Source organism: Brachyhypopomus gauderio, chromosome 10, assembly GCF_052324685.1.
Source record: "Brachyhypopomus gauderio isolate BG-103 chromosome 10, BGAUD_0.2, whole genome shotgun sequence".
Lineage (NCBI taxonomy): Eukaryota > Metazoa > Chordata > Actinopteri > Gymnotiformes > Hypopomidae > Brachyhypopomus > Brachyhypopomus gauderio.
In genome coordinates, this window is record NC_135220.1 from 15574549 (window position 1) to 15597737 (window position 23189).

General features: G+C 48.1%; 1 protein-coding gene across 1 annotated transcript; it reads right to left on the minus strand.

The window, feature by feature from the left end:
- Positions 1–1536: 1536 nt before the first annotated feature.
- On the minus strand, positions 1537–22961 carry tcf7l1a (transcription factor 7 like 1a). The gene is made up of 12 exons (XM_077019908.1): positions 22130–22961; positions 21964–22036; positions 21736–21863; positions 7046–7132; positions 4138–4273; positions 3810–3912; positions 3583–3666; positions 3279–3422; positions 2970–3126; positions 2662–2769; positions 2531–2582; positions 1537–2388 (listed from the first exon to the last, which is right to left on the minus strand). The coding sequence occupies exons 1-12, from the start codon at positions 22313–22315 to the stop codon at positions 1961–1963; spliced, it is 1686 nt and encodes a 561-aa protein (XP_076876023.1). The 5' UTR covers positions 22316–22961; the 3' UTR covers positions 1537–1960.
- Between the last annotated feature and the right edge of the window lie 228 nt (positions 22962–23189).

The following is a 23189-nucleotide window of genomic DNA, read 5'->3' on the forward strand; positions in this document are numbered from 1 at the left end:
GGATGTGCTGGAACGCGCACGTGAGTCAAGCGTACAGTGAAGCAGCTACGCTTGAAAACCTGGACACCCACACGCTCCCCGTCAGCCCAGATATACATCACTCTCTCTCCCCCTTCAGGAAGTGTTTCACTTTTGCAAAATCAAATGTCAAATTAGTTGGACTTTGCGAGTTCCGCATTTTCTTTATGCTTCCTGATCTCTGGACTGAACGACACATATGCACTGGCCCTGCCTCTGTACATATTTTAAACAGTTCAGTACATTTAAGGTCAACAGTTTCAGGATGACTTCTTAAAAATAAAGGACCAAAATAGCAGAGAGCAGACTGTAGACTAGGACCTACTATATTATTGACGGCACAACTACAAGGGTCACAAGTGCCATAATGAGCAAGTAATTTATCCAGCACTGTATTCTCATATGTGCAAACACCCACTTTTTAAATTCAGTGTTACAGGAATAGGAGCATACTTATTGCTTGTTAAGGTAGTAGGTCATTTCAGTAATTAGTTAGCCTCCTACCTTTAAAAAGTAAAAAGTCAGTAAATTTATGCTACAACCACCCGTTACCCAAGGCAAACCTTTCATTAAAAGTACCACAGCAGCAGGAGGTATGATTGTACTGTGCCTAAAATTAGCATTAACAGGCAGTTTTCTGATTTCATTTTTTTTTTTACCCAACACTCGAGGACCTACAGCAGGACTCGCATCTTTCAGTTGCCACACAGGGCACTTCCAGGAAAGGATGAGTTACAGTTATTGCACTTCGCGTCGCATGATGAGAACAGCGCCTCCTAGGTGTGTATGTCAGACAGCCGCCTCCACGAGGCCATAGAGTAGTAATTGAAGGCCATTTGGCCACGAGGCCATTGAAGTAAGGAATCCAGAAGGAGCAGGGCCACAGGAGTCCAGGCCGTGCAGATGTATTCTGGTTCAGCTGCGAGAGTCCAGGAGTGTGCGCAGGAAAACGTGGTGACAGGGACGTGTCGTAGTCCGGTCATAAGTGCGACTGGACAAGTGGCAGAAGGACACTGCTGAATCTTTTTCCTGTTCAGTAACCTGCCTGGGTCACACGCAGGGGCGCAGATGGCACTGGGGACGGGGGGGACATGTCCCCTCCAGATTTATATTGACCCCATCCGAAATCTAGCATCTACAAGCATAAACGTATATATTGTACAGCTTGGTCCCCCTCACTTCAGAATTTCCATCTGTGCCCCTGGTCACACGGTAACACTGGCAGAGAATGACAGCTGGTTGTCAAGGAGTACACCCAGTTTTTTTCCAGTTTCTGATCACATGATTATTAGTAATAACTAAAACTCGTCAAATGCAACAATGTAGTGCTGCGCACACACACACACACACACACAAACCAACCTGCCCCACAAGACTTCAGCCCAAAGGTGGAAGAGATATGCTGTTGCCAGATCGTTTATACACTTTTATAAATTAGTAAATGAATCTAAAATGAATTTAAAACAGTGTTCTTCCATGATCACGTCCAGCCTCATCAGAGCTCACACAATGCAGACAGCAGAAGGAACTGGAGGTTTATTCGGTACGAGTCTCACACATGGGTATAAGAGGGCGCGATGGGTCACAAAACACACAAAACAGGAGAAAGGCGTAATCACTACTAGAGAGGACTGGATCTAATCACCTGCACATGGCATTTCGTTTTGTTTTTCATAAAAAATGAAATTTTTTATACATGGTCTTTTATACAATTTGTAACATTGAGAAACGGGTCAAAAAGGTAACCATTTATCAATTTACAAAAATACATATTTGTTTCATAACAAGAGAAGCAAAATAGAAGGGTGGTCAAATATTGACCAATAATGATTCATACTATCACTAAAAACTTGGTCTAATGTCTATAAAAAAGGTTGGAAATAATAACGGGAAAGAGGGAGGAGAGGGAGGTGAGGGAGGTGTGGGAGGATGAATGGTCTATTCAGTCAACTGGCTTGGTGACCAATGAGAGGGGCTGCACCTGCACTGCATGCTGGGAAGACATCGCCATGTGGTTAAAGGCTGGGCCTGAAGGCAAAGTGGAGAGGGGAAGAGGGTGGGGTCGGAGCCCCGCTGACGGGTGGTGCAGCGAGCTGCCGGGTTGGGTGGAGGAGGAGCCTGAGGAGGTGGCTTTGGTGGGCGGGGCAAAGCGGGTGTGCTGGACCCTGCCCTCAGGCTTGGTGGTGAGGGAGAGGGGCTGGGCCTGCTCCGAGTGGGTGGCGGCCGGTGCCGCGGGCGAGGCCAGGGCCACGGAGGGTGTGTCCGGAGAGTCCAGCATGCTGCCGTGAGAGGAGGCGGGGCTGTCGCACACCATCTCCGCTGACGGCAGGTACGCCACACACAGCTTCTTCGACTGTGGAGAGAATTTATCTGCAGAAAAAAGGACAAGGCGTGTGCTTAGAGTGCTGGCAGACGGGTAAACTGACAGGATTGGTCAACGCTACAGTAACCTGACGAGATTGGTTGACGCTACAGTAACCTGACGGGATTGGTTAACGCGAGAGAGACCTACCCTCAGGTTTGGATTCAGATTTATTTTCTCTCCTTCTTTTCTTTCTCTTTCCCTGTAGAGGAAACACACACGTTACAAACACATAGAAAACGAGAGGTGTGGTTGTGGGTGGAGGGGCTATAGTCACTCACATAATTGTCGCGTGCGGACCAGCCGGGGTAGAGCTGGGAGTGCAGCTGTCTCTCCTTCCTGGCCAGCTCGTAGTACTTGGCCTGCTCCTCCCGCGACAGAGAGTGCCACTGTGAAGGCAGCTCAGCGTCACTCACACACTCCACACCCTGTTCACACCGTCTTTAATTACACACTAATTATATGATTATCAGTCACACCCTGTGAGGTGTACAAACAACAGAGCGGTGGGCCCGAGGGCGGGCGGCTCTGAGAAAGGGGTGGGGCTGTGAGTGGGGGCGGGGCTGTGAGCGGGGGGCGGGTCCCTCACCCTTCGGCCCAGGATCTGGTTGATGGCAGCACTCTCCTTCAGCGTGCACTCGGCCACCACCTTGGCACGCATCTCCTTCATGTACAGCATGAAGGCGTTGAGCGGCTTCTTAATATGCGGCCTGTGCTCCTCCTCCTTCTTGGGGGGTGCGGAGTCGCTGTGGAAACACAGAGCCCAGTCAGACAAGGGGGTCCTGCAGACGACTGGCAGCAGACCAGGACGTCGAGGGTGCCCAGCCAGTGGGTCTCCTGTGGGCGTGGGGGACGTTTAGAGGAGGTGTGGTGTGTTTGGGGGGGGGGCGGGGCTCACACATGGGCGGCGTTGCTAGCGCCGTCGCTGCTGTTGCTGCTCTCCTGCTTGATGGGAGGGGAGGGGAGGACCGGGTGGGCCATGCCGGCCTGTCGCAGAGAAGGGGGCGGAGCCATGTGAGGAGAAAAATGGCCAGATACCAGACTGAGAAACGCAGAGAGAGGAGAGAGGGGACAGAAGAGATGAAGTCAGACTGGTCAACACAGATGAATCTTTAACAAACAACACACACACACACACACATCCAGATAATTATCCAGATCAGTGTGTGTGTGTAGATGCAGAGACTATACTGTGGTCCCACCTGCTCATGGAGGGGCTCATGGTCAGAGCAGCATACGGCGTGCGGAAGCCTCCCGCGGGGATGGAGTATACATGCTGGCTCTGCCTACCCCACACACACACACACACACACGTACACACACATACACACACATACACACACATACACACACATTAAATATGAACTACCTTAGCACATGCAGGACTGTAAGATGAGCATGACATGGTGTGTGTACACAACAGACTCACTGTGGCACAAGCCAACCCAAAGGATGAGTGATCTGCCCCACTGCCCCAGGGGAGAGGGGGTAATAAGGCGACAGCTCAGATGGGTGGGGAGTCCTCGGGACACCTGTAGAAACAGCCACGTGAGTTAGATACAATCAGAGTATGTTCAAATCTCACTGAACAACAACAACACGCTCTAATCTCACCAAAAAGGAACGCATTTTAATCTCACTACACAGCAATATGGTCTAATCTCATGGAACCCAACATGTTCCATTGTTGCTGCTCACTACCACCACCTAGTGGCCACGCGAGGCGTTTCACGGCTGCGAGGGCAAGCTCACTTTACCTGTCTTGGGGTCCAGGATGTCCGGCGAGAGGTGGGACGGAGGGGTTCTTGGGGAGAAGCGCTCGTTGCTGTAGGTGATGAGGGGGGTTAGCGGGTGCATGTGTGCGGGGGGCTGCACGACTGGCACCTTGTTGGACTTGGGAGGAAACACAGATGGTGGTGGACTGAGTGAATGTGACTTCTACACGATCTACTCATTGATGCACTGTTAATAAACTTAACACACACATTTCTTCAAACGTGTGAATATCAGCTGCGCTCACATTTACTTTCTTGGCTCAGACTTCTACTTCAATAACAGACCCCATTCAGCCTGGACTATAGCTGCAACCACGTCAGCTGGGCCTGCGTTAGCTGCATTATGTATCGGGGGGTGTGTGTGGTGGAGGTGGTGCAGATTGGTGGTGGGGCAGGGACGGCAGGTGCAGCAGCTCAATAACCCCCAGCACCAACAGGCTGTGCAAAAATGCCCCAGAGGTATCCACAACCTAGCAGTGGAGTGCAGACTGACAGCAGGCAGAGTGCACAGGGAACACCATCACCTGAGAGTTCAGAGGTCAAAGGGAGACAAACCCTGAAGGTGGTGGAGAATGTTTGAGCTACGACCCTGTGGCACGTCCAGATACAGACTGATAAAATGACACTAGCTAACCGACTGGACATGGTGATGGACACACAGTAGAAGAGGGGCGTAGTGGACATTGTGATGGACACACAGTAGAAGAGGGCCGTAGTGGACATGGTGATGGACACACAGTAGAAGAGGGCCGTAGTGGACATGGTGATGGACACACAGTAGAAGAGGGTCGTAGTGGACATTGTGATGGACACACAGTAGAAGAGGGCCGTAGTGGACATGGTGATGGACACACAGTAGAAGAGGGCCGTAGTGGACATGGTGATGGACACACAGTAGAAGAGGGTCGTAGTGGACATTGTGATGGACACACAGTAGAAGAGGGTCGTAGTGGACATTGTGATGGACACACAGTAGAAGAGGGTCGTAGTGGACATTGTGATGGACACACAGTAGAAGAGGGTCGTAGTGGACATTGTGATGGACACACAGTAGAAGAGGGTCGTAGTGGACATTGTGATGGACACACAGTAGAAGAGGGTCGTAGTGGACATGGTGATGGACACACAGTAGAAGAGGGTCGTAGTGGACATGGTGATGGACACACAGTAGAAGAGGGTCGTAGTGGACATTGTGATGGACACACAGTAGAAGAGGGCCGTAGTGGACATGGTGATGGACACACAGTAGAAGAGGGTCGTAGTGGACATTGTGATGGACACACAGTAGAAGAGGGCCGTAGTGGACATGGTGATGGACACACAGTAGAAGAGGGTCGTAGTGGACATGGTGATGGACACACAGTAGAAGAGGGTCGTAGTGGACATTGTGATGGACACACAGTAGAAGAGGGCCGTAGTGGACATTGTGATGGACACACAGTAGAAGAGGGTCGTAGTGGACATGGTGATGGACACACAGTAGAAGAGGGCCGTAGTGGACATTGTGATGGACACACAGTAGAAGAGGGTCGTAGTGGACATTGTGATGGACACACAGTAGAAGAGGGTCGTAGTGGACATTGTGATGGACACACAGTAGAAGAGGGTCGTAGTGGACATTGTGATGGACACACAGTAGAAGAGGGTCGTAGTGGACATTGTGATGGACACACAGTAGAAAGACTGAGACTGAAACGAGAGCCAGGAGAAAAAGAAAAGATGTAGAAGGTCATGGCAACCGTGGTTCCCATGGTAATCAGAGCACTAAAGGCTGTGAGCGCTAAAATGGGAGAATTTCTCCAGCAGATCATTGTTCAGTGAGTTCTCTCTCACACCCCCCCCCCCCCCACACACACCCACCCCTGCCCACTCAGCCCCACATCCTTCTCCGCACCCCTCACCCCCATCTTTATTTTAATGCTCTTTTTTTACCTGCTGTCAAACAGCACAAAGGGTGAAGGCAGAGCCCTGAGCAAACCACAATGCAAAGGCATCCACCTCCACCTCCCCCACACCCACCTCCCCCACCTCCACCTCCCCCACCTCCCCCACCTCCTCCACCCCCCCTGCACCCCCACCCCAAACCCCACCTCAGTAACAGGATTGAAACTCCTCCATTACGTATAATTTGACAAACTACCCATTCATGCCTGTGTGAAATGCACACTGGGAGAACTGAACAGCATGCAGCAGTGTGTACTGTAAACTGCTTTCCATCAGGTCCTTGTTGTGCGTGTGTCGTCGTCCTGGTGCTGTCTGCAGTCCTGAACTGAACTAGCCACAGTACTGTGACGTGGCATCACTGAAAGTGTCTCCAGAGTGGATTAAGTGGCATTTACAGCAGCGTTCCTGAACATCGTCACCATGTGTTTGGAGTGAGGATACAAGTGAATACTGACGGCTCACGGAGTGCTTCCCTGGGTCGTGTGCGTGTGTGTGAGAGAGAGAGAGAGAGAGAGAGAGAGACAAGCTGCTGTTCTGGGCCTCGTGTGTGAGGTTTGTGTGTGTGCACATGTGTGTAACAAACTGTCAATAGGTGAGATTCACACAGTCTAAGTCCGTCACGCTTTGCTTAGGTTAGACCACAAACTGTGAGCGCAAACTTCAGTCAGCACGCACGCACGCACGCACGCACGCACGCACGCTTTCTGTAAGGCCCAACATGCGTCTGCTCTTCATGTCACTACTCCACCTCCACTCCTTCCATCACATTCTCATTTCAAGCCCCACCCCAGCCAACACCTCATTCCCCCACCCTCTCATCTCCACCACCACCCTTACCACCACCCCACCAGGAAAAAACACCACCACACAAGCGCAAGAAGAGAGGAAGAAAGGGTAAAGATCAGCTCCGTACAAAGCTGTAATGACAGATCTCTGGTATACTCACCAAGTGGCCTGGAGTGGCTGGTCTGGTGTCTTTGAGAGTTGCTGGTGCTCCGGGAATCTCCAGAAGAGGCCATTTCATGGGCAGATACTGTGGAGGAGAGGGCACAGTAGAGTGAGGGGGGGGGGGGGGGGGGACAGGTGAGCACGAGAGAGAGAGAGAGAGAGAGAGAGAGAGAGAGAGAGAGAGAGAGAGAGAGGGTGCAAGAGAGAGAGAGGGTAGCCAAACTGAATGCATTGGAAGAGCATCCGTCTTGCTAAAATGCAGTGGTTACTGTCCTTGCTGCTTTCCACCACAAGGGGGCAGCTGTGCACAGGTTAGTGCACATTTTACAGTGAAGTACATCAGGAGGCAGGAGTGAAGCAGCACTCCACAGCCAACCCACGATGAGAGGAGGAGCAGGAGGAGGAGGACGAGGAAGAGCAGGAGGAGGAGGAGGAGCAGGAGGAGGGGCCAGAGGGAGCAGCACAGTGGCCAGAGACAGCGTTGTTCCCGACTCTCCATCTGCGTCTCATGCTCTACAACGTTCTGGGTCCCTTGGGTGCTCCATTCACGTGACCTGGCCACGTGACCCACCCTCCTGATCATGCAGGCAGTGAGGTGCGCTAGGGGGTTATACCACCTGAGTGCTTTCACAGCAGCTTTGTGGGAAGGAGGAAGCTACACCAAGAGTGGGGGTGGGTGGGGGTGGGTGGTGGTGGTGGGGGTGGTGGTGTCACGAGGGGGCAAGAGAGGGCATTCCAGCACACTGGGGTAATCACAGCTGTCAAGACTACAAACTGGACCTTCGACTCGACACCTGCTGTGTGTGTGTAGTAGGATATGGAGTTCACTGCTGTTTTAGTACTCTGCCAGTCTGTGTGTTTTTCACTGAAATATGCTCACATAAGCTCTCACTGACAGTGCTCTGACCTCTCTGACCCCTCACATGGAGAGCATCCTCACAGCTGCACAAAAGCTACGGATGAGTGACAAAACACAAACCTGTGTTATCTTCACCAGACCCCCCACACACACACGCTTTTTTTTTGTGTAACAGCTACAGTAATTCCAACATCACAAATCAACACAGTGTAATGTCTCATGTCCTATTAAAAACAAAGAAGGCCAGTCAACAGATGACGTCAGTGTGCGGGGCTGTGCGCACACACACGTGCACACACACACACACACACACACACACACACACACACACACACACACACACACACACACACACACACACACACACACAGCGCCAGACAGAGAGAGATCGCGCAAGAGAGAGAGTGAGAGAGAGGTGTTTGTGCAGAGAGAGAGAGACAGAGAGAGAGAGATCGGGGCTGTGCAGAGACGTCTACCCCCTACATCAACCCCTGTGTCTTCTGTTAGACGAGACAGCGCTGCTCTTAAAAGACTTGACCACGGCTCTTCATCTTAATGATCTGCAACACATGTGCACACCCACAAAAACACCCACACCCATGCATGCAGGCACACACAAACATACACAAACACACACAATAATACACGCACAAACACACTCGCATATGCACAGACACACAAACACACATTCACATATGAACCCCCCCCCCGGACACACACAGAGTAAGCTCACAGCAAGAAAGGCGCATGCACAATGGGGCACACATGCTGACACATGTGCTGTCACACACGCTGACAAAGAAACATACACACACGCGCACATACACACACACACACACACACACACACACACACACAAACCCACACAGATAACTGTGTACTTCAACAGGAAACACCCCCATCAGTGTGTTTCCATGGCTACTATTGTATGACCTCACTGGTAACCCTTCTCCTGCATTTAGAAATCCTTAAAAAGGTCAGAGGTCAGCTATCCAGTGAGCAAGAGTTACCATGGCAGCACAACCCATTCAGGCCAGAAAACTGGTGAGCATAGAGGAGGTATACACACTCGCACACATGTACACACACCACACACATGTGCGTGCAGCACTAGGGGTGTCACGATTTCGATATTAAATCGAAATTGATCAAAATTATGTCACGATCTCGAGCTTCGCAGTCAAAAAGAGGATCGACGATCCCTCCCTCTAAGCTACGCAAGCACCCACACTACGCAATGAACCAAGCCATGTTTTCTGGGCTCATACACCTTTAGAAGGTGGAATTAAAGCACCTAATTAAGTTAAATATTTATACATATACTCGTAATGATTCGAAATAATTCGCTTTTTCATCACATTATTTAAAGGTTGTTTATTTTCAAAACGCCCAATCTTAACGTCTTCATGTTTTCTCATGTTTCGTCCTGGAATTACAAGAGGCTCATATTTGTTAACGTAATACAAGAGAACTGTTCAGTCAGACAGCTATTTAGACAGCAATGCAACATTAATTTTCGTCATTAATTGAGGGGTTTTTGGGGGGTGTTTCTTTATACTACCACATATCGTTTTGGAGAACACTGCAAAGAATATAAACGCCTCCGCCGTTCGTGCAGGTTCGCGCGAGGTGTGCAGAGTCGCGCGCTACAGTCACTAGCGAAAGTATAATCATAATAATAAATAATCCAGTATAATATAATAAATAATCCAGCCTTGACGCGGCTCAGGGATTATGTCACAAGCAGCACCGTGCGGCCGTTACGGTTATTTAAACAAATTTAAACATGGATCTGTGGCGGGAGCCGAGTGCAGATTTCGATTGGAGAATTGTGCTCTCTGTCTGAGATTTTTTATTATAAAATTTTTTTGCTGATGCTGGTCCAGCGTGGCGCGTGCCAGTGATTATGCCTCGGCAAGCCAACGGTGGCACGCGTGCCATAGGTTGCCGACCCCTGCCATAGACTAATCTAAAACTGGCATAGGCCTCTCTGCTGTAAATCGAGAATTGAATCGAATCGTGACCCTAAAATCGGAAATACAATCGAATCGAGGATTTAGAGAATCGTGACACCCCTAGCGTGCACACATGTAGAAACCCCCCCCCCCCCCCCATTTAACAGCACACAGAAGCCCCATACACTTTGACACCGATTCACAGACAGAAACGAATACAATGTACAGAATAAATGACTGCTGTGCTATTCCATCAACAACCTCAAAAACATCTTCAGCCCATAGTAAAAGTAGTTAAAACTACTAAGGAAAGTGTAACTACTTCGTTTCACAACAAATATCTGTCTGACTGAACAGTTCTCTTGTATTATGTTAACAAATACGAGCCTCTTGTAATTCCAGGACAAAACATGAGAACGTGAAGACGTTAAGATTGGGCGTTTTGAAAATAAACAAGCATTAAATAATGTGATAAAAAAGCGAATTATTTCGAATCATTACGAGTATAAATATTTAACTTAATTAGGTGCTTTAATTCCACCTTCTAAAGGTGTATGAGCCCAGAAAACATGACTTGGTTCATTGTGCTAAAGCACGGCGTGCGCGAAGCACAGCGCAGCCTCCACCGCAGCCCATCTTGGCAACGCGATCGCTCTTTCTCACGTTGTACGCACGAGAACATTGTTAGTTTTTATCTATACTGTGTTTATGATTTAGCGTATCTAAATCTAGGGTCACGCTTAATGACGGACCTTTCAGTCTCTAACCCCGTCGTTAAGCGTGGACTCACTGTATTATTGTTTGAGATTGAAAAAAGGAGAAATATTTTATTTTAACTGTTATGAAATTTTATTTTAATTTCAATTTGTAGAGGAAGAAGTTTATTAAAAATTCATGCTTACATCATGCATGTTAAGAGTTATAATAAAACATTTCAAAATACATGTGTAACTCTCGTTCTTGTGAACCCAATATCGTGTCACGTCTCGTGAGCTGAGTGTATTGTCACACCCCTAGTATCCAGTATGCAAATAAAAAGAATTTTTCCAGTACGTGAAACATCCCTGGATGACCTACTACTTCCACAAAATATTCCAGTATGCGAACAGAGCTATCTTCGTGGTGTACTGCATACCATCATGCAACGCTGTTCACGTGAGCCCGTAGTAAGCTTTGCTTTTGTCGCATACTGGAAACTGTACTGCATACTACTACGAGGTCCAGTATGCAATATCCAGTATATTCTCAGTACAGTATGCAGTAGGCTATTTCGAACACAGCCAATGTGTCCAGGACCAGATCAGACCTGCTCGCTCACACACACAGATACGAGCCCCAACATCCACTTTGTTCCAACAGTTCAACAGAACCGGATCACACTGCCATGGTATCTGAAGCAGAGGGCTGAAATGGCCAGTCCTCACGCTCAGGTTTTAAAGTTTTAAAGCTTCTTTAAACATTATACAACAGCAAGAAAATTTCTCAAGAGAAACACTGACAACGGAATGAAAACAGAGAGTTTACAGTCTCCCCCTGCTGTGTATATCCCATATTTTTCTTCACTCACACCAGAGACCGTATATACGTGGACTGGACGACAACGAATGAAAAGTGAAGCCTCCGTGAGTCAGCTGCCCTCTAGTGGCTGGCTGCAGTACAACTTTTAACCCCGCCCATTCCCATGTAAGTGAACGGGCCGGACGAGAAACTGAATATTTATTACACGTAAAATAAGTTTTTTTGAGCAATTATATTTTGTCAATTCTATAACACCCCATTGCGTTAATACATCTCCCAGTGTTTTTCTCTACGATAAACAGATTTTACAGAAGTTATTAAGTGTTATTTAAAGGGGTGTGGCGATAAGGTGATTGACAGTTAATAGCTGCGTTGGTTGACATCTAATACCAGACGCTCAAACGTGAATGCGCTCAACATCAAAACTCTCAACAGCAAAACTCTCGAGAGCAGTATTAAAACCTTTTACCTTTGTTTATTTTGTAAAACGTCAAAAGTGTCTATACTGGTGGGCGTATCCTAACGAATGTCGGGGCGGAGATACGGTCTCTGGCGGAGATACTGTCCTGTCTACCGGTTCTAATGCGCATGCTCTGGCTCCAATTTTCATCTACTGCGCAAGCGCATCCAAGATGGTGGTGTCCGTGCGGCCATCTTGGTGGCTTCAAAAGTTCACAATGGGAGTCAACGGCGACGTACCGTCCATTATATATACAGTCACTGACTCACACACACAGACACACACAAACACTTAAATGCCCCCAAGATGCAGCAAAGGACATTTAAATGGGCATTCAACGTCTGTGCCTCTCACCGGTACAGTTGGATGTAAAGGAAGGCAATTCACTCACAACACTCAGTTGTAACTCATGTAGGGCTCACACAGAACTCTATTCGTCTCCCAGTCCACCAAGGAGATTCAGGAGGGTAGACAACCCTCCTTTTTAGAGGTCACTTGATAGCCAAAGAAACTCCAATGAGAAGGAATTTACTAAACCACATTCCAAAAGAGCAAGCCAGTTTACGTGAGGCACAGACAAGATTTTCCTCCATGTATCCAGACACTTCTGTACTGTCTCAGTGTTGGACAATAACAATCACACCTTGTGCTCGAACAAACAGAATCCATCTCCTCCCAGTGCCCCGTGTTCCCGTGTCCCCGTCTCCACTTTCACCCGTCCTTGCCCTCACCTGTACTCACCCTCACCTTCACCTACCTCTCCTGGCCCTCGCCTCTCCTGGCCCTCGCCTTCACCCACCTCTCCTGGCCCTCGCCTTCACCTACCTCTCCTGGCCCTCGCCTCTCCTGGCCCTCGCCTCTCCTGGCCCTCGCCTTCACCTACCTCTCCTGGCCCTCGCCTCTCCTGGCCCTCGCCTCTCCTGGCCCTCGCCTCTCCTGGCCCTCGCCTTCACCTACCTCTCCTGGCCCTCGCCTCTCCTAGCCCTCGCCTTCACCTACCTCTCCTGGCCCTCGCCTCTCCTGGCCCTCGCCTCTCCTGGCCCTCGCCTCTCCTGGCCCTCGCCTTCACCCACCTCTCCTGGCCCTCGCCTTCACCCACCTCTCCTGGCCCTCGCCTTCACCCACCTCTCCTGGCCCTCGCCTTCACCCACCTCTCCTGGCCCTCGCCTTCACCCACCTCTCCTGGCCCTCGCCTTCACCCACCTCTCCTGGCCCTCGCCTTCACCCACCTCTCCTGGCCCTCGCCTTCACCCACCTCTCCTGGCCCTCGCCTTCACCGACCTCTCCTGGCCCTCTCCTTCACCGACCTCTCCTCACCCTCACCTTCACCCACCTCTCCTCACCCACCTCCGCAGCCCCAAAATGGGGCTTTCAACTTTGTCAGACCAGTTATTATACATATAACACTCATCACTGCATGTGTTTGTATGGGGAGATGGATGTTTGGAGGGGCAGGGAGAGTTACAACAGTGTACGGGTGCACAGATAAGTGAATTTGAGTGGTGCGGACCAGCCTATATGTGCTGGAACTGAAATATTGTGAATAACTGGTACCTACGGACAGAATGAAAACAAAAAGGATAAGCAGCAACATCTCAAGACACTAAATTTAACAATTAATGGAACCGAGTGCTAAACTTAACAGATTCAGTGTGAACTTTAAATATACAAGTAAAAGCCAAAGTGCAAGCAGGATGGAACGAACACACACACACACACACACACACACACACACACACACACACGGTCTAGGTGGAGCCCTGTAAGTGCAGGAATCAAGGTGGAGGTGTCACCCAAAGAGCTGGATAAGGGGAGGGACAATGTTAGGAGTGGCAGGAGCCACTCATCAGTAGCTCCGCCCAGCTGGATAAGCGCTACAACAAAGACAGGCGTGTATGCATGCACACACATGATCAAGACCATCAATCAACAATCAATGATTAATCATTCTGCCACCACCATTTTTAGAGAGCATAAAGAGAGAAAGAGAGAGATGGAGGGAGGGAGGGAGGGAGAGAGAGGAGGTGCTCTCCAGTGGTTTTGTCCTTCCTGACAGCCAAGTCCTAACAGAGACTAGGACAGAAGGTTAGAGGGGTTATTGGGGGGAGGGGGGTGGGGTGTTTCAGCCCAACCTGCCCTTTCACCCTAAACCAAGCAATGCAGAGATGCATCACTCAAGAGTATAAGAGCAACAACGGGCACAAATCCACCTTCGTGACAGGTCAGGCACAACAATACGCAGAAGCTGAGAGGAAAACACACAGTGCACCATTCAGCCTCTCTTAAACCCTTCATCCAAGACAAACACGCCACCTCCACGGCCAACACTCCACCTTTATTCATCACCCGCACATTCTGAGCCGGGGAGACACACTGCATTGAGCAGGACCCGGCAGAGGCAGAGGCGTGTAGCGGTGGAGGGATTTACTGGCGGAGGGACTACGCGTTTGCCTGGGCAGGGCGCACCCCTGCGGGCCTGTGCACTCCGTCCTTGAGCTTTGTTTGGCTCTGAACTGCACCCGTCAAAGGCCCTATTCACACACACCTCCATACACGGCCACAGCCCCGCCCCCTATACAGCGCTTATGGATGTGAACCAGGAACCCCCCCCCCCCCTCGACCCCAACACCAGCCCCCTATGCCTGGGACACCCAACAAGCCCGCAAAACAGCTCCCAGTAACTGGTGACATGGATCTTAAATGCCACAGTTGTGCCATCACAACTCCAGAGACACCAGCACGCCACATGTGGTCCCAGAGAGACCGACGGTACACACGTGGTCCCAGAGAGACCGACGGTACACACGTGGACCCAGAGAGACCGACGGTACACACGTGGACCCAGAGAGACCGACGGTACACACGTGGACCCAGAGAGACCGACGGTACACACGTGGACCCAGAGAGACCGACGGTACACACGTGGTCCCATGCGGCGATCCTCAAAACGTGGAATGAGTTGATCCTCGAAAGGTGTAATCAACCACCACTCACACCACAAAAAAGGCCATGTAAGAAGTTCACTTTGTTAACTGATTACAAGACAAACACGTACGTGACTAGTGACTTTAAAGCTCCCAATTAAGGGGCAAAGTCCTCTACAGCTTTATTCCACATTTACTGTGCAGTATATTTATTAGCCCTTTTCCAGGGGCTGGAGATGATATTAAATGTACTTTCTGTTGAAAAACAGGCCCCCAGTCACCGTAGAGAACCTAACTAGGTCATCTAAAGGCAGCTGAGCTGTTTAATGCAAGTCACAACAGCAGCCAGCAGGGGGCGATTGAACTGAATTGTACATGCAAGAGTTTGGTGGAGAGCCAAGTGTTAGGGGTTTAGTGTGATGGCAATAGTGTAGGGCAGGGGTGCCCACAAGTCCACAAAGTTTTCAGCTTACGAGCTACTTATAAGATGACCAAGTCTACCGGGGGGTGGGGGGTTGTGAGGTGGCAAACGAAATTTGTTGGGGGGGTGTGGAGTGGCGAACGTAATTTGTTGAGCGGATTGCAGATTGGCTACCGTGAATTTCAAACAAAATACAACCGTCAGTGCAGATGGGCTATTCATCCACTACTACGATCAACGTAATGAGCACCCTTGGTGTAGGGTATCATTTAAGAGTTTAGACTTAAGGCTTTAACATTTAAGGCTGCATGATGTTTTACAACACATATATACACACACACACACACACACACACACACACACACACACACACACACACACACACACACACGAGTGTGAGGTTGTTGGAGTCAAGGGGTTTTGGGGATGTTTGTGGAGTCGAGGGGTTTTGAGGGGAGAAATTCAGCCTGCAATTTTTTCATGTGTGAAGAGATACAAATACTGGTGTGGCAGTTCTGGATGGAAAGAACATCACGAAAGAGCAACTATAAATATGAATGTAATGTAAATGTAACATTACTGTATGTAATGTATAATGTAAACACAACATAACTAATGTAAAAGTAATGTAAATGTAACTATTGTAATACAATTTAAAAGTTTAAAATGTAAATATATTCCTGCTCGAACGGGGCTATTGTTACAGCCCTGACCCATACAGTGCAGATTTCAAGAATGGCTAAAATATGCAAATGGCCCTCCAACAACTCTGATGTTTTATTTGGTGCCGAGAGTGTCTGTGGGTGTCATGACACCCCCCCATCACCGCCCTATGGCAGCAGGAAGTGCTGGCTGCAAGGCTGTAACTGAAAGCAGCTGTTAAAAATACCAGACTGATGAAGGCTGAAAACCCCCCTCCATCCCAACAATCTGCACAATTCAGTTTCATTAGTATGGATGGGTACACGGAGTTAGTGTTGAAGCTGGATTAACTGTCATGTGCGCGCGTGCGCACACACACACACACACACACACACACACACACACACACACACACACACACACACACACACACACAGGATGCGGCCAATAGAAGCAGTCGCCTACTGCCTGGAGAACTGCACTCCTGATCTGTTCACTCTACCGTGCCCCCCGATCTGCTCACCCTACCACATTCAACATGCACACAACACAGTCCAGATCTCACTCTGCCATAATTACCATTGTTCACCCCCCCATCTGTTCACTCTGCCATAATTACCATTGTTCACCCCCCTGATCTGCTCACTCTGCCATAATTACCATGTTCACCCCCCTGATCTGTTCACTCTGCCATAATTACAATTGTTCACCCCCCTGATCTGTTCACTCTGCCATAATTACAATTGTTCACCCCCCTGATCTGCTCACTCTGCCATAATTACCATGTTCACCCCCCCATTCTGCTCACTCCACTACGTTCACCATGTTGCATTCGTCTCTCGTTCCTCGGTCATCTCAGCTGTGTGCTAGATGGATTCTGGACTGACTACACAATCGATAACCACAACCACAGCTCAATCTTATTCAGTAAATACTAAATTTAGAAAAGCACACAAAACACTTATTAGCAGTAGCCATTATAATTAATAATCATTGTGTTCCATAATTATTTATACAACACTGAATATGTATACACTTTGGCTGTACAACAGCCTACAAGAAACTTTTTCGTGTAGGCTGTTATACAGCTAAAGTGCATACACATTCATTACCATTACCAGAAAAGCAGTCTGGTGTTGGTTACTACACCCTCAAGTATTACTATACTCTCATATCACCATGCCTTAGTACATTACTACTTCAGTATGTAAGGTAGAATTAGCGTTAGATCCTTAAGGAAGCTAAGCTCAAAACAACATGTTTGTTTATAAAAGCAATGACACCATGAGAGCAACAGTCTCCAGGACTAACCCCAGCAACCTCTAGATAACCACACTCAAGATAAGACCACAGGTAAACAGGAATGTGCCTGAATGGCGTGTGTCTATTTATGTATTTTTATACTCACACACACACACTCACACACACACACACACACACACACACACACACACACACATATATATATACAGTGTGTGTATGTGTGTATAATATATTTATTACACACACACACACACACACACACACACACACACGTGTCTGTGTCAACAGGAAAGAGCCAAGCTCTGGCCTTGGGAAATATTCTTTGCATTCCTTTATCAACTTCCTGTAGCCTTCCTTAAGCTCCTGCTGCTCCCCGTCACACGGATACACACACACACACACACACACACACACACACACACACACACACACACACACACACACACACACACACACACACACACACACACACACACACACACACACACACGGGTCTGTGAACACCCAAATTCATGCATGTATGCACACCTGAATTTGGGGGTGACATCCCCCAACAGGGGTACATCAGTACTTCAGTACAGATCATGGTACATCAGTACAGATCATGGTACATCAGTACTTCAGTACAGATCATGGTACATCAGTACTTCAGTACAGATCATGCTACATCATGCTACATCAGTACTTCAGTACAGATCAGCTGGAGGCGGCGACCGGTTCAGATTCAGGAAAATGTAATAAAGTCTAGTGTGCACAGATATGACTTCACTATGATAAAAATACACTTGCACAATGTCTCTTATTTCCTTTTTTTCCATTTATCACCATCAGTGCCACACACACACACACACACACACACACACACACACACACACACACACACACAGAGTTCCTGCCCTTCCACAAGGGTGCTGTATTGACAAATGTGTGAGCTTCTCAAGAAATACAAATCATTTAAAAAATCTAAATGAATCTGTATTTGTTTTGTTTTTTAATCCTTCCTGTAGCACACAAACAGCTGACAGCCACGATGACTCAGCCCTTTGGGCAGCCGAGTTCGGCCGAAGGCCTCAACACCATCTCCTGTGTGGAAGAGGAGGGAGGAACCACCTCCCCCAGCCTACTGCCCAAATAGTCTGGGGCTGTTGACAGGTCTGTTCTGCTCTGTGCTGTTTGTTTATGTGGCATGAGGCCCTCGCAAACGCAGAACAATTCTGATGTTTACTTTTAGTCTCGCATGCCTTAAAATCCCACATGTACCAGAGAGAAAAAGAACTCTGAGGGGGGAAAAAAGGTGGAAATTGTATCAAGCAGGAAACAGGCAGAAAGGATCCCGCATGATTCCACCAAACCCCCAACCCAACGTGATTCCCCCGTATCCCCCCAACCCAACGTGATTCCCCCGTATCCCCCCAACCCAACGTGATTCCCCCGCATCCCCCAACCCAACGTGATTCCCCCGCATCCCCCAACCCAACGTGATTCCCCCGCATCCCCCAACCCAACGTGATTCCCCCGCATCCCCCAACCCAACGTGATTCCCCCGCATCCCCCAACCCAACGTGATTCCCCCGCATCCCCCCAACCCAACGTGATTCCCCCGCATCCCCCCAACCCAACGTGATTCCCCCGTATCCCCCCAACCCAACGTGATTCCCCCGCATCCCCCAACCCAACGTGATTCCCCCGCATCCCCCAACCCAACGTGATTCCCCCGTAACCCCCAACCCAACGTGATTCCCCCGTATCCCCCAACCCAACGTGATACCCCCGTATCCCCCAACCCAACGTGATACCCCCGTAACCCCCAACGCAAAGTGATTCCCACCAACCTCTAACCCAACGTGATTCCCACCAAACCCTCACGCCCTAACCTTTTGGAAGTCCTCTAACACTAACCCCTCACGTTTCCACCCCCCCCCCCCCCCCCCCCCATTAGTCTTAACCACAATCCTAGCCAGGCCCTGCTTCTTATTCAGAAGTGCGGTGACTCCTAGCCTAGTTCTTGAGGACTCAGGCAGGTCCTGGTTTCACCCTGTTCCAGCTCCTCATACAGCAGGTAATCGAGGGCTAACGACACACAGGGAGCATGTACAGAGCAAACAAGAAGTAATCTGGAGAACTGGACTGGGGAGGAACGCTAGAGGAACTCAGCAAGACCTTTGGATGATTAATGCACCCTGTAGCATCAAGACCAGGATCTCAAAGTGAAAAGTCTTTTCACAGAGGCATTAAGTCAACAGCTGCTAAATTCGGTATTAACGTGCAAATGTTTGTCCTGCTTCTATATATAATAAGCGGGTAGCTGAGTTTATCCACGGTCTCTAGCTACTCGGTCAAGGTCACGTGTGCACAGCTGCATTTTGAATCTGTGTTCAGGTGAAGATGAGCCTGAACACAACACCCCTCTCTAACCCTATAGCGGGAAGGACTTCCCCCAATGAACATCGCTGAATCTGAGAGAAAGACCAATGGGTCCTGATTAAATCACTGAGCGGGGAAGGTGCTGGCTCATCAAAACAGGGGTTTGATTAGGCTCTTTCAGAAAAACAATGAAATCAGTTTATAGACTGTGACTGGAGCCAATCCTGATAGTGGCCAAACAGTGATGTAAGTTCAGGTCATTTGGCAAAAGTGTAAAATAAATGAAGAGTATACTTCCGAGCCAGCAGGGTTATAGCATCAAACTCAGTCCTAAAGAGGTCTAACTGAGGGAAGAGTTGCTTTCTGCTGGACTTGCAGACACATTCAGGAGCTGGGGTTTCACTCGAATTCTCACAAAACCACTCTCGCGACCACAGGGCACTAAAATCACTGCCCAAAAAGCACCTTAAATACCTCGAAACCATAAATCACTGGAAAAAACACCAAATAATCCTTTTCTCATACAGTCTGCAGCATGAGTGGATGTTGGAAAAGGGCTTAAACAGTGTTCTTTGGAAGATGAAGTTTGAAAGTATGTGGTCCAGGGACAACTCAGTTGAATGCTAGCAGGGCCTTCCACTGACCCAGGAGGAAAAAACCTGCACTCCCACAAACAAAGCGTTCAGTAAGAACTGACATGAGTACTACACTTTCTGCACAAAAGTTATGAACAGATCCAAATGTGGATTAGACTCACGTATAAGCTGATGTTGCAATGATTACACCTTGCCTCTAAACCTCAACAATAACACAAAATGACTCAGCTAGAAAAGGCTTTTGTACTACATAATAACTTAAATGTATACACATTTGCTATTGTATAATTTGAGGGAGACACACCAACTCACACACCCACACACTCACAATCAAAAGTCTTATCTGAACAATCACTCCTTCATTGTATTATTAGAGACAAACTCCTTCCACAGCCAGACAACAGATAGCACACAGTCCCAGTCTAATGCCATGTCATTCTGAAATGACCACTGTGCATGCGGAGTGCAAGTAAATGAAATTCCACAGAGCATGTGAGTGTTTTTCAGACAGTCTGGAAGCGCGAGAGCAAGCCAGAGATGTTTGTCCTTACAACCATTATAAAAGTTCATACAATGACCGAGCAACCACATGACCCTCACTCGAATGCAATGCCAAACAATTTGTTGTGGCCAGCAGGTAAACCCTGCCAAACACCACAGCTCTTTCCCAAAACTCTCTTCAATTAAGTTACAAAAGAGTCAACAGGCACAGAGACTTGATAGGACCCCCACGTTTGCCTGGGGGGGTCACTGCAGTGCAGACAGCACATCAGCCTCCCAGAGTGAAGATGTCATTAAGATAATAGCCCCCAATGGAGACTTCCAACAGAGCCATCAAGGAGTAACTATTGATAACAGTAGTTCTCTTAACAGTTTCCAAACAGAATGCTGGTTTTCACTGATTGGGAAGGAGATGAATCCTTTTAAAAAAAAAACTGAAGACTGCCTTTATTTTACAGAGGGATCACAAAGGGATAGCAACACTCTGGATATCAACTACTTTACCAGTATCCTATTAAAATTATATAAACCAAACCCACCACAGCACCCAGTTAAAAAGTACACACACCACCACGAAACAATAACAAAAGCATATACACACATTCCTGCTTCAAAAGGCTGAATCATGTGTGTCTGGGCTTGCCTGGAGGCTGGCGGTCGGTCGTTTGTTATGATAATACAGTATTAATTGGGCAGACGGATCTCAAGAGAGCACCGCGCAAGTCTGCAGCACGTCCCCGGAGGAGGAGAAGGCCTTTTGTGAACGCTGGGCTATGGTACATAAAAGACCCATAGTTCAGCTAATTCCTAAGCACAATTAACACCATGTTGACATTGCATTAAAAAGCCCAGCTATACAAACGCTAGATTCAACAGGTTATAACCCGTGTAAAAAAAAAAAAAAAGAAAAAAAGAAGAAGCAGAAAGAGGAATGTTAGTTTTTCAAACGTGTAAAATACAGAAATAGCTACAAGATTACAAAAATGAAAAAAATGTAAAATTAGCAAAGTTAATAAAAGAATTTCGAGCAGAGGAAAAGGCATTTCGAGGAAACATAGCAGTGGCTAGTCCGCAATGGGCCGCTTGAAGAGAATATGGCGCACTGGTTCTTTATACTGGCAAGTTTTTAACGCGTGGCGGAGAGTTTTCGAATAACAAACGGGACACGAACAACAGATCACTCACCGTCCTGGCACCGGGGGATAAGGAGCCATTGGACAGATATGGACTCGCCAGGTCCGGAATCATTAGAAACGGATAACCAGCGTAAGGGGCACTCTTGAAAAAGCCTCCATCTTGCTGCCGTCTTAGAGCTTTAGAGGGAAGAGGGACAGTAAACAATTCAAAATGACCAGGACACACTGAAACTAATTTGCTTAAACAGAACAGATACTTAAAAGCTAATATACCAACCTTCCGCAAAGTATTCTCTCTGTTTCGCATAACTGTCTTGTTCGGCTCTTGGCTGAGGGCGTCTGTCTGTTGGCTTTCATAAAAAAAAAAATCAGGCAAATTTAGTTTCAGAACTGACAACGTATTGAGTGAACGGGCAAGATTACGCAAAACAAACAACTCTTACTTCGGAGTCTGACGAGCTACTGTTGTTTTCGGATTCGTTCACCAGCGACGACTTCACGTCGTCTAAATCCCTCTCGGCAGACACATTTTCGGCTATTTTCTCTTCTTGTTCGCCTTCGTCTTTGAACGAAATAAGTTCATCGTTGGCTCCCAAGTCATCCCCACCGCCTCCGTTCAGCTGCGGCATGGCGTAAAGAAAACCCCTAAACTCCGACTAAGATAAAAACACTGGGAAAACTTTCTTCGTGTAGTGCCGTGTTCCGTATTAAGCCTTGGGATAAAAACAACTACTCTCTCCCAAAACGAAACAAAATGTAACATTCCACCTTTCTCATGGTCAGCGGCTGAACTGGAACGAAAGATTTGTCTATTAACGAGGCTGTGGTAAATGTGCCCTGGGAGTGATCCGTGCTGTTGGCCGTGTAGCATCAAGACGCTCGGAGGTAGATGGTGAACAAACCACGCTGGAATGTACACTCCGAAAAGTCCAGACAGACATCATATGATATCCATTCGTTGCTAGTGCTGTGTCCGAATCCCTCCAAATGGCAAAATTTAGTTCCGAAAAGAGGGACAAAAGGCGTCGCGCACTGGCAAAAAAAAAAAAAAAAAGTTTAGTACTTCACTACTACAGTTCCAAGTTCATAAGACCCACTCGCAAAAAGTATGTGCCACGCGCACTGAGACATTCTTTGGATTAGTCAGTCCTGTAAATATATTTAATTCGCAATTTAAAAAATTGCAGCTAATTTTGGACTAACAAGTATAAGGATTCATTTGTATCCTTGGAGAACAGCAACGAACTGCCTCCTGAGAAGGAGGAAACCACCGTCATTACAATATGGAGGAGGAGTTTGAGCTGAAAACCGACTCTTTATTCACCGCGAGACCAGCGCCTCTTAAAGGCCCGGGCAGTTAGCTTATTGTCTTTGTCGAGTATTAAGCAGGTCAGCATCACTGAAAATTCAAAACAGTCTTCAGTGTGATCGAATTAAAGTTGTTTTTCTCTCGTTTATTTGTCAGATTTCTTAATATAACAAATGTCCTTGTGATTTCTGACA

Bases quoted from the DNA above. Each gene is read 5' to 3' on its own strand.
- tcf7l1a (XM_077019908.1), bottom strand. From the start codon at position 22,315: ATGCCGCAGCTGAACGGAGGCGGTGGGGATGACTTGGGAGCCAACGAT. The intron at 4,274-7,045 runs GTGAGTATACCA...TTTCCTCCCAAG, and splicing joins CAGCCACTCCAGGCCACTTG to TCCAACAAGGTGCCAGTCGT. The intron at 2,770-2,969 runs GTGAGGGACCCG...CTGCCTTCACAG, and splicing joins ACCAGATCCTGGGCCGAAGG to TGGCACTCTCTGTCGCGGGA.